Source organism: Mustelus asterias, chromosome 17, assembly GCF_964213995.1.
Source record: "Mustelus asterias chromosome 17, sMusAst1.hap1.1, whole genome shotgun sequence".
Classification (NCBI taxonomy): Eukaryota; Metazoa; Chordata; class Chondrichthyes; order Carcharhiniformes; family Triakidae; genus Mustelus; species Mustelus asterias.
The window spans coordinates 51,286,525-51,299,092 of record NC_135817.1 but is presented as its reverse complement, the minus strand read 5'-3'; the positions used below and the strand labels follow the sequence as shown (position 1 = coordinate 51,299,092).

At 40.8% G+C, this 12,568-nt stretch overlaps 1 protein-coding gene across 3 annotated transcripts in view; it reads left to right on the top strand.

Moving 5' to 3' along the window:
* ccdc181 (coiled-coil domain containing 181) overlaps positions 1-12,568 on the top strand; it is a 46,146-nt gene that overhangs the window by 20,394 nt on the left and 13,184 nt on the right. For all 3 annotated transcript variants that reach the window (XM_078232008.1, XM_078232006.1, XM_078232007.1), the window contains one exon: positions 12,144-12,273. In XM_078232008.1, coding sequence (XP_078088134.1) covers positions 12,160-12,273 — 114 coding nt within the window. In that variant the 5' untranslated portion in view covers positions 12,144-12,159. The remainder of the gene's footprint in view (positions 1-12,143; positions 12,274-12,568) is intronic.

Here is a 12,568-nt window from a genome sequence, read left to right as displayed (position 1 = left end):
CAGATTAACATCTAGCAGCCAAGAACGCAATGTAATATGTAAAAGTCAGAGAGGTACATTTTACAGCTCAGAATCTGAGAGGCCATTTAAACAGCAAAGAAGTCCTAGAGCCAGTAGTCCAGAAACTTTCACAAAGGCAGTTTTAGTCCTTAGCAATTGTCACAAAATGACTAGGTTGGTTATTCCCACTGGAGGCTTCATGTGACTCCTTATACAATTCCAAAAACACAACTACACATCATCACAACCAGTGTTTCAAGTTGAGATGCCTTCGCAAATGTTGTTAGTGTCACTGTTAACATTTCTCAGTTCACTATGCATCACTGCATCTGGGATGTCACTAAGGTCCTCGATGCATAGTTAGGAGACCTCATTGTCGTCTTGTTAAGCAAGAGTGGGCACGTGGCTTTTCCTCAGTAGTGGGTTTACATCAATGAACGAATGGAGCCATTGATTACATGCAATGCAGCTCACCACAACTCAGTAGGTAAATGTTCTGCAGCTGCAAAGGATTCCATGCCTTAAAATGTCCAACTTCTATGTGACAATGAAATCACTATCATAATTCCTGCTATTCTTGTCACCATGCTTTCATCCTGTGTTAGTTCATTTCTGCCATCTTTGAGACACCACGATGAACCACAGGGCAGATTATATTCACAGCAGTTTAGAAAAATGAGAGGGGATCTCGTAGAAACTTATAAAATTCTAACACGGTTAGACAGGGTAAATTCAGAAAGAAAGTTCCCAATGGTGGAGGTGTCCAGAACTAGGGGTCATAGTTTGAGGATAATGAGTAAACCTTTTGTTTACTGAGTAAACTGGAGGATAGCAAATGTCGTCCCCTTGTTCAAGAAGGGGGATAGGGACAACCCTGGTAATTATAGACCGGTGAGCCTTACTTCTGTTGTGGGCAAAGTTTTGGAAAGGATTATAAGAGATAGGATTTATAATCATCTAGAAAGGAATAATTTGATTAGGGATAGTCAGCACGGTTTTGTGAAGGGTAGGTCGTGCCTCACAAACCTTATTGAGTTCTTTGAGAAGGTGACCAAAGAGGTGGATGAGGGTAAAGCGGTTGATGTGGTGTATATGGATTTCAGCAAAGCGTTTGATAAGGTTCCCCATGGTAAGCTATTGCAGAAAATACAGACACATGGGATTGAGGGTGATTTAGTGGTTTGGATCAGGAATTGGCGAGCTGTAAGAAAACAGAAGGTGGTGGTTGATGGGAAATATTCATCCTGGAGTTCAGTTACTAGTGGTGTACCGCAAGGATCTGTTTTGGGGCCACTGCTGTTTGTCATTTTTATAAATGACCTGGACTAGGGCGTCGAAGGATGAATTAGTAAATTTGCGGATAACACTAAAGTCGGTGGAGTTGTAGACAGTGCGGAGGGAAGTGACAGGTTACAGAGGGACATAGATAAGCTGCAGAGCTGGGCTGAGAGGTGGCAAATGGAGTTTAATGCGGAAAAGTGTGAGGTGATTCACTTTGGAAGGAGTAACAGGAATACAGAGTACTGGGCTAATGGAAAGATACTTGGTAGTGTGGATGAACAGAGGGATCTGGGTGTCCATGTGCATAGATCCCTGAAAGTTGGCACCCAGGTTGATAGGGTTGTTAAGAAGGCATGCGGTGTGTTAGCTTTTATTGGTAGAGGGACTGAGTTTCGGAGCCATGAGGTCATGCTGCAACTGTACAAAACTCTGGTGCGGCCGCACTTGGAGTATTGCGTACAGTTCTGGTCACCGCATTATAGGAAAGATGTGGAAGCGTTGGAAAGAGTGCAGAGGAGATTTACCAGGATGTTGCCTGGTATGGTGGGAAGATCGTATGAGGAAAGGCTGAGGGACTTGAGGTTGTTTTCATTAGAGACAAGGTTAAGAGTTGACTTAATAGAGACATACAAGATGATCAGAGGATTAGATAGGGTGGGATAGTGAGAGCCTTTCTCCTCGGATGGTGATGGCTAACACAAGGGGACATAGCTTTAAATTGAGGAGTGAGAGATATAGGACAGATGTTAGAGGTAGGTTCTTTACTCAGAGAGTAGTAAGGGCGTGGAATGCCCTGCCTGCAGCAGGAGTGGACTCGTCATTATTAAGAGCATTCAAATGGTTATTGGATAAACATATGGATGATATTGGAATAGTGTAGATTAGAGGGGCTTTAGATTGGTTTCACTGGTCGGCGCAACATCGAGGGCCGAAGGGCCTGTACTGCGCTGTAATGTTCTACGTTCTATGTTTTAGGACTTTGGTGAGGAGAAATTTGTTCACCTATGAGGTAGTGAATGTGTGGAATTCACTACCACAGAAAGTAGTTGAGGCCAAAGCGTTGTCTGATTTCAATAAGAAATTAGATATAGCTCTTGGAGCTGAAGGGATCAAGGGATAGGGGGAAAAAGGGGGATCAGGATATTGAATTTGATGATTAGCCATGATCAAAATGAATGGTGGAGCAGGTTCGAAAGGCCGAATGGCTTACTGCTACTTCTAGTTTCATAGTTTCTATGTTTCTAAGTTGCACAATGATGAAGGCTACCCATTGTACATAGGGCTACTGATTGACCACCACCTGACCACATATGGATAGTGCTTCTACAATAAGAGCTATACTGCCATGTCATGGAGCAAACCATCACTGTCCAGAAAGAATAATTCTGCTGCCTGGACCACTCTGGGGTATAGGGGAGAGGTCAAAGCCCTTTGGTACTCGCTGGAGCATGGTTTGTAGTTCATGATGTTCATGACATGGATTGAGGGAAAGAGACTATGCCATAATGAGATAGATATGTCATTGGAAATTTGGCTCACAAGATAAGTTCTGGTAAATTGTTTTCTCAAATATAAATTTTGATTGAGTCAGGCTCTGACATAGAAATTTCAGCCTTCAAGTGACTTTAACCTTGTTAAACAGGGAACTGCCTGGCTGTGGCAGTTATTTGTCAATGGGCTGAATGTAGTTTACTCAATAGGTGTTGATTACTGTAGCAAGAAGCTAAACTAGATGGTGACTCATCAGAAGTTCTAGCAAATGGATGTAGAAATGTAAGAGGATTCAAGGTTCTATAATGAAATGATCTGGTTGACATTTCTTTGGAAAGAAAGCGACTGTAGCTTACATATTCTCTCTGGTTTAAAAGCTAACCATCCAGTAAGAGGTTTTAATATCAATATTTGGCACCTTAAAATTTAATTTAAGTATGCCACAAGTTCCAATAATTTATTTGCAACTAATTAAGTATAATGGATACTTAGTTCAAGTTAATAAAAACATTTCAAGCTGCAGTTTAATTGAATGTTAAGCTATACAATAGAAATTTGTATTATTGTATTTAAATTTGCAGCCAAATGCACCTTGTAAAGAAATTTAAAACTTCTACATGGGCACAGTCATGTTAAGAAACATTATTGCCTTCAGCATCTTTCTATCTATGAAGATGATGAACATACAGCAAATCCATTTGGAAGGAGAGTGTAACTTTCTCTGATGGCTGAAGAGGCCAGTTCATGAGAGACAAGTTCTGCTACTAGTGCCACATATCAGCTGTTGTTGTGAGTTTTTTCTTTTTCAGTGTTTCTTCCTAGTATCAAGCCATGGTAGGCACATGATTGACATGGTAGCAATGCAGACCCACAGATGTTGTTGCCATTTCCCAATGACATTGGGTAGCGTCTCCCAGGTGTGAAAATCAATGTCTAAAACGCTCATCCCCTGCTTCCAACATCCTTGAAGCAGAAATTTAGGTGTCCTGCTAGTCTCCTGGCTCCTGCTGTGTTGCTGTACAGAAAATCCTTGGGAATACATCTGTCTTTCATCCTGCAACTGTGCCTGAGCCAGCAAAATCATTTCTGCTTGATGAATTTCAGCATACTTAGTTAGGATTTGTTTTTGAGAAGACTGCTATGTTCATGAATTTGTCCTTCCCTGCCAAGAATGCATTGCAAACAACAAAGGTTGTTGAACTTCTTTTCATTGTTGCTGAAAGCTGAGAACACATGCCTCTTAAACCAGCATCTTAACCCTGGCACCAGAAACAACACAGCCTTCTGGGCTCTCTCTTGGCTATGAATGACTGGATCTAGCCCCTAATTATACTACCCCCTAATACAACTGTATTTGTTTTAACTCTCCCCTGCATCATGGTGGCTTAGTCAGGTTGCTCATCCTCCTTGCAGTCGCTGCTCTCGTTCACACAAGCTACAAGAATGTCAAGCCTGTTGTTTAATTGCAAGAGCTGAGACCCCTCCAATGCTACCTCATTATTGGTAGCATTGGTAACAATGCTACCAATCACATTACCCATTTTACTCACATGCAGACCATCCTGTTCCTGACCATGGACCAAATTCAAAGTTCCTGCCTCCTGGAACAAAGTGTCCAGGTAAATTTCCCCTTCCCCGATGCGTTCTGGAGTTATATTTCTTATTCCCTGATGCATTCTTATTCCCTAACCTAGAGAGAAATCCATTATGACTTCAACTTTGTTTGGCTCTTTAAAGTGGCTTTTTATAATTCTAACTTCTCCATTATAAGCAGACAAAAGGCACCTTTTAAGCAGTTAACTAATTCTCAGTACAGTGATGTGAGTAGTGTAACACAGTAGCTCTACCAAGATACTCAACCTGCTATGTGCTCTTTGGAATCCACATGATGCAACAAAGACGCTGGTAAAGCTGGAAATATATCCTTAATTAAAAAATATAGATGAAGGGTCTGTTCTGCTTCTATGTACCAAGAATGAGGTTGAAACATAAGAATATATGACTTAGGAGCAGGAGTAGGCCACTCGGCCCCTCAAGCCTGCTGTGCCATTCAATAAGATCATGGCTGATCAGATTGTAATCTCAAACCCATATACCTGCCTACCCCTGATAAACTTTCACCCTCTTGTTACTTAAGAATCTATCTAGCTCTGCATTAAAACTATTCGGAGATTCTGCTTCCACTGTCTTTTGAAGAAGAGAGTTTCAGAGACTCCATCCTCTGAGAGAAAAAAAATCTCCTGTCTTAAATGAGTGACCCATTTTTAAAAAGTGAGCCCCATGTTCTATATTCTCCAGCAAAAGGAAACATCTGACCCACATCCACCCTGTCACACCCCTCAGGATTTTAAAGGTTTTGATCAAGTGGCCTCTTACTCACCTGAACTCTAGTGGATACAAACCTAAACACTCCAACTTTTCCTCATACGACAACATGCACGTTCCTGGTATTAGTCCAGTAAACGTCCTCTGAACTGCATCTAACACATTTACGTCTTTCCTTAAATAAGGAGACTAGTACTGTTCACAATACTCCAGGTGTGATCTCACCAATGCTTTGTACAACTGAAGCACAACCTCCCTACTTTTGTAATCAATTCCCCTCACAATAAAAAATAACATTCTATTAGCTTCTTAATTACTTGCTGAACCTGTATACTAGCCTTCTGTGATTCAGACAGTAGGACATCTAGATCGCTCTTCACCTCATCTTCCACCATTTAGATGATAAGCTTATTTTTTGCCAAAATGAACAATTACACATATGCCCACGTTATATTCCATTTGTCAGATTTTATTCCCACTAGTTTACACGATCTCTGTCCCTTCATAGCCTCCTTATGTCATCTTCATAATTTATCTTCCAGCTTGTCTTTGTGTCATCAGTAAATTTAGCAACCACATCTTCAGTCCCTTCATCCAAGTCATATTTATATAAATTGTAAAGCGTTGAGGCTCCAGCACTGATCGCTGTGACACACCATTTGTTACATCCTGCTAAACAGTAAAGGACCCATTTATATGAACTCTTTGTTTCCTGTTAGCCAGCCAATCTTCAATCCATGTCATTATGTTACCTCCTACACCATGAGCTTTTATTTTCCGCAAGAACCTTTGACATTGCACCTTATAAAATGCCTTCTGGAAACCTAAGTACATCCATTCGTTCCCCTTTATCCACAGCACATATGACTCTATCAAATAACTTCAATAAACTTGTTAAACATGATTTCCCTTTCATAATACCATGTTAACTCTGCCTGATTGCATTGAATTTTTCCAAGTGCCCTGCTATAGCCTGTTTAATAATGGTTGCTAACATTTTCCCTATGACAGATATTAGGCTAACTGGGCCTATAGTTTCCTGCCTTCTGTCTCCCTCCCTCTGAATAAAGGACACAGATTACAAAAGATGCTTGCTACAGAAGAATGTATGCAGTTCAATTCAAAGTTTTTTTTCTCTCTCTTCCCCCCTCCTCCCCTTTCTTCCACCTCTACTTCTCTCTCTTCGTGCAATTTTTTTCCAACCTCACATCACAGTTGTTTCATTTTTAAGCTTAACTGTAAATCCATTATATCACCACTACTTTTGGTTTTTCATTGGATATTTTTAGCTCACCATAGCAAAGACTTCACTGCAAGATTTCAGGACATAACATCTTATCTATTTACATGTACAGAAAAGAATAAACATAAAGATGTAACCTTGAAGATTAGAATTATCCAAGGCTAATTTATATACGACAGTTATAGCCTTACAATTATCAAGAGTCAAGTACAGGACAAAATTGATTGTATGTTAAATTCTACAGCAATAAAACATAATATTACTCAGGCAATGTATAGATAGCGTATGAGAGTTTAAAAAAAATTACAGGATGTGGGCGTTGCTGGCTAAGCCAGTATCCTTTGCCCTTCCCTAGAGAAGCTGGTGGTGAGCTGCCGTCTTGAACGACTGGAGTCCCCCTGGTGTAGGTACATCCACAGTGCTGTTAGGGAGGGAATGCCCAGATTTTAACCTTGTGACAGTGAAGGGATGGCAATATATTTCCAAGTCAGGATGGTGTGTGGCTTGGAGGAGAACATCCAGGTGGTTGTGTTCCCAGGTATCTGCTGCCCATGTTCTTCAAGATGGTGGTCATGGGTTTGGAAGGGTGTTGTCTAAGGAACATTGGCGAATTCCTGCAGTGCATCTTGTAGATGGTACACGCTGTTCGTCAGTGGTGGAGGGATTGAACGTTTGTGGAAGAGTTATTAATCAAACAGGCTGCTTTGTCCTGGATGATGTCAAGGTTTTTGAGTATTGTTGGAGCCGCACGCTTCCAGGAAAATGGAGAGTATTACATCACACTTCTGACTTGTGCCTTGTAGATGGTGGACAGGCTTTGGGGAATCAGGAGGTGAGTTACTCACCACGGGATTCTTAGCCTTTGATCTGCTCTTGTAACCACAATATTTATATGACTAATCCAATTCAGTTTCTGGTTAATGGTAATCCCCAGGATGCTGATAGTAGGGGATTCAGCGATGGTAATGCCGTTAAATGTCAAGGGGCAATGGTTAAATCCTCTTTTGTTGGAGATGGTCATTGCTTGGCACTTGTGTGGTGTGAATGTACTTGCCACTTGTCTGCCCAAACCTGCCCAGGTCTTGCTAGATTTAGACGTGGATTGTTTCGGTAATGCCAGATATGCAGACAGCTTTTGTAACACTTGTACTTTGTGATAGTTCAACATTAAAAATCTGGCACGCAGATATAGTGAGTTAGCTGGGCACTGGGTGAATTTCACTGCTCTTTATATTCTTGTCTGTGATGATAATTAACATAACATCCAACAGGAGTATGGAGCACTATCCTGAGGCTCCTGAAAGATCAGGCTACTCATTAAATGATGCTTAGAAGATTTGACGATTGGGAGGTGATGTGTTACAGTATTGATGAGAGAAGCAAGATAGTAATGATGCATTGTTTTTGGCAAAATATGGCAGTAGAGCAAGGCATCAACATAAATGAACGAGATAAACTGCAAGCTCCAGGGATGAGCTAGACAAAGTGAGACACAAGAATGATGCTTCATTAGCTAGGGTGTAGAGGGTTACTGTGAGGGTTAAATTATACTAGGTTCTCTCACAAAATAACCATGTGGTGCATCGTAAATAATGGCGCGAGAGGAAGTATAAATGTTATGTCACCTAAACTGAGGCTATAAGTACTCAAGGAGCACAATGTTTAGTGTAAGATCACGCAGATCTTCTCTTGTGTATATACTTTTTCTAGATGCTGCCTGAGTTTTCTCTTTCTCTCTCTCTCCCTGTCACTTTCCTTTTGGATCTTCCAGCCCTCAGACAATACCAAATATGCTACAGACTGATGGTGATCCTGATGATGCCTGTTAGGTTCTTGGGACAAAACAGTAATATTCAGTAAGAAGCATTATGAATTAGAACTGCACATCCTGCTAAAGCATGGATTCCTTTTAATTTTCTTCTAGTCTCCCTCTGCTGGTATACATGTATGGTAACATTAAGTGGACAAATATACAATGTAATTTTCAATATATCACAGTGCCTCTGAGTACATACATATTTATAGGCCTGTCACCACTCATAGAAACATAGAAATTAGAAGCAGGAGTAGGCCATTCGGCCTTTCGAGCCTGCTCCACCATTCATTTTGATCATGGCTGATCATCAAATTCAGTATCCTGATCCCCCCCATATCCCTTGATCCCTTTAGCCCCAAGAGCTATATCTAATTTCTTCTTGAAATCAGACAACGTTTTGGCCTCAACTTCTTTCTGTGGTAGTGAATTCCACATATTCACCACTCTCTGGGTGAAGAAATTTCTCCTCCCCTCAGTTCGAAAAGTTTTACCCCTTATCCTCAAATTATGACCCCTAGTTCTGGACTCCTCCCTCCTCCCCCCCCCCCCCCCCCCCCCCCCAATTGGGAACATTCTCTCTGAATCCACCGTGCCTAACCCTGTTAGAATTTTATAAGTTTCTATGAGATCCTCTCTCACTCTTCTAAACTCCAGTGAATTTAATTCTAACTGATTTAGTCTCTCCTCATATGACAGACCTGCCTCCCAAGAATCAGTCTGGTAAATCTTCGCTGTACTCCCTCTATATATGGCAAAGACATTCTTCCTCAGATAAGGACACCAGAACTGTGCACAATACTCCAAGTGTGGCCTCACCAACACCCTATACAATTGCAGCAAAACATCCTGCTCCCGATACTCAAATCCTCTCGCTATGAAGGCCAACATACCATTTGCCTTCTTTACTGCCGACTGCACTTACTTTCAGCGACAGATGCACAAGGACTTCAAGGTCTCGTTGAGTATCCACCTCTCTCAATTTACACCCATTCAAGTAATAATCTGTCTTCCTATTATTGCTACCAAAGTGGATAACCTCACATTTATCCACATTATACTGCATCTGCTTTGCAAATGCCCATACACTCACTCAGCCTGTCCAAATCATGCTGAAGCATCTCTGCCTCCTCCTCACAGCTCACCTTCCCACCCAATTTTGTATCAAGTGCAAATTTGGAGATAACACATTCAATTCCCTCTTCCAAATCATTAATATATAATGTGAACAGTTGGGATCCTTGCACAGATCCCTGCGGAACCCCACTAGTCACTGACCTGCCAATCAGAAAAAGACCCATTTATGCCAACTCTTTTCTTCCTCTCTGCTAACCAACTTTCTATCAATCTGGAGTCCCATGTAATGTGAGACCTTGTCAGAAGCCTTCTGAAAATCTAAATAAACTACATCCACTGGTTCTCCTCGGTCAATTCTATTAGTTATGTCCTCAAAGAATTCCAATAGAGTTGTCAAGCTTGATCTCCCTTTTGTAAATCCATGCTGACTTTGCCTTCCAAATGCCAAGTTATGAAATCCTTGATAATAGACTCTAGCAACGTCTTCAGTACCGACGTTAGGCTCACTAGTCTATAGATCCCTGTTTTCTCTCTACCTCTCTTTTTGAATAGCAGGCTTATATTAGCTACCCTCCAATCTGTAGGAACTATTCCAGAGTCCAAAGAATTTGGAAAATAACCACCAATAGATCTACTATTTCCAGGGCCACTTCCTTAAGTACTCTGGGATGAAGATTATCAGGACCTGGAAATTTATCCACCTTCAATCCCATCAATTTCCCCAAAACCATTTCCCTACTATTGCTGATTTCCTTCAGCTCCTCACTAAAACATGTTTCTCTCAGCACTACTAGTACATTATTTATGTCTTCCTTTGTGAAGACTGAAACAAAGTACAAACTTAATTCCTTAGCCATTTCTTTATTCCCCGTTATGAATTCTCCCATTTCTGACTTTAGGGGGCCTACATTCATTTTTGTCAATCTATTTCTCTTGACATATCTATAGAAACTTTTAAATTCAGTTTTTATGTTCCCCGCTAGCTTACTTTCATATTCAATTTTTCCCTTCTTAATCAATCCCTTGCTCATCCTTTGCTGAATTTTAACTGCTCCCAATCGTTAGGCCTATTGCTTTTTCTTGCCAATTTGTATGCTTCTTCCTTGAATTTGATACTAGCTCTAATTTCCCTTGTAAGCCATGGTTTGGCCACAATTCCCTTACCACTCTTGCGCCAAACTGGAATAAACAACTGCTGGAGTTCACCTATTCATTCTTAAATGCCTATCATTGCCTGTCCAGTGTCTTTTCTTTAAGCAATGTTTCCCAGTCCATCATGGCCAATTCATGCCTCATACCATCATGGTTACCTTTATTGAGATTCGGGACCCTGGTCTCAGAATCAACTGCATCATTATTCACCTTGACAAAGAATTATACCATATTATGGTCACTCATCCCCAAGGGTTCTCCCACAACTAGATTGCCAGCTAATCTGTTCTCATTACACAACACCTAGTCCAAGATGGCCTGCTCCCTTGTTGGTTCCTCAACGTATTGCTCCAGAAAACCATTCCGTATGCACTTCAGAAATTCCTCCTCTATTGTACTATGACAAATTGGACTCTCCCAATCTATATGCAGATTAAAGTCGCCCATAATCACAGATTTTTCTTTAACACATTGCATCTCTGCTTTCCTGTCTAATGCTTTCCCCAACATTACCACCCCCACCAATGTTTTTGTCCCTTATTGTTTTTTAAATCGACCCTTACAGATTCCACATCTATGCAAATATAATTCCTCAGTATCATATCAATATCATTTTTAATCAACAATGCAACTCCACCACCTTTTCCTTTTCTGTCTGTTCTTCCTAAATACTGAATCACACTCAATGCTTTGTTCCCATCCTTGCTCACTTTGGAGCCACATCTCCATAATGCCAACTATATCATACCCCTTTACATCTATCTGTGCAACTAATTCATCCAATTTGTTTCGAATGCCCCGAGCATTCAGGTACAAAACCTTAAGGTGGGCACTTTTAACATTTCTTTTCCCTTTCCTACTATTTTTTACTCGATCCTTATCTGACTCTGGTCCTTGATTTCTCTGCCTATCACTTTCCTTATTCTCCTTACAGTCTTTTCCTCTTGTTCTTAATTCCCCCTGCTCTGAATCCTTGCAAAGGTTCCCATCCCCCTGCCACATTAGTTCAAACCCTCCCCAACCACTCTAGCAAGTACCCCCCCAAGGACATCAGTCTCAATCCTGCCCAGGTGTAACTTGTCCAGTTTGTACAGGTCCACCTCCACCAGAACTGGTCCCAATGCCCTAGGAATCTGAAACCCACCCCCTTGCACCATCTTTTCAGCCATGTATTCATCCTCTGTATCCTGCTGTTTCTACTCTAACAAGCATGTGGCACAGGTAATAATCCTGAGATCGCCATCTTTGAAGTCCTACTTTTTAGTTTGCTTCCTAGCTCCCTATATTCTGCTTTTAGGACCTCATCCTTTTTTTAAACCTACCTGAAGGTTGTCCAAGGCTGTTTTCACTTTTCCAAGAAATAATAGTGCAAATGTGTAAGATCAGACAGTGCTTGGGTCTTGATTAGCAAGGATCCTTGTGGCTGCACCAGCTCTTAGATTTCCCCCCTTAGATTCAGTAGTCTTTTGGCCAGAAAGTTGACATCAGTCTTATAAACCTAAACATTCAGACACCCATTGCATATAGAGGAGCTGTTTGTGTAGACCATAAGTTTTACATGCTTTATATGAACCCTCTTGAAATTGAGGATGTGATGTGCAGTATGCCATTGTGTGTGTGAGATCATCTGCTCCATCGTTCTAGTCAGCTGGCCTATATTGATGGACACATGTATCATGAAATCCTGCATTGCTCCTAGAACAAAAATAGCAATGTTTAAGTGGAAACCTTACTCTCATTGTCCATTTTTCAATCTCAAAGGAACTGCTGAACAAAAATGAGTGAAGAGAATAGTGTTTCTTCACAAGTTGAAGAATATGAAGATGATTTTGAGAAAGACCTTGATTGGCTGATCAACGAAGAAACAAAAAATAGTGATGGCAATCCAGAGGTAAGAAGTGAAAACAGTTGAGTACACTATGCCAGATGTATGACACTAATGAGTACAACGACTTTCATAGGAGTGTAGATGTTAACTTTGATGTCACAATGTTTCTTGTCTAAAGTTGTTTTTTATAATTTAGCAAAATAGAATTGACAGATATGCTGTGGAATAAATTGTAAACTGTATGAATATCAGCCTATTCTGGTGCTTTTTTTAAAAATTAAGTATTTGCAGAAATGCTAAACAAAATGGAAATTAATGTAAGCAAACATCCCAACCCTGTTTAATTATGATCAATTTA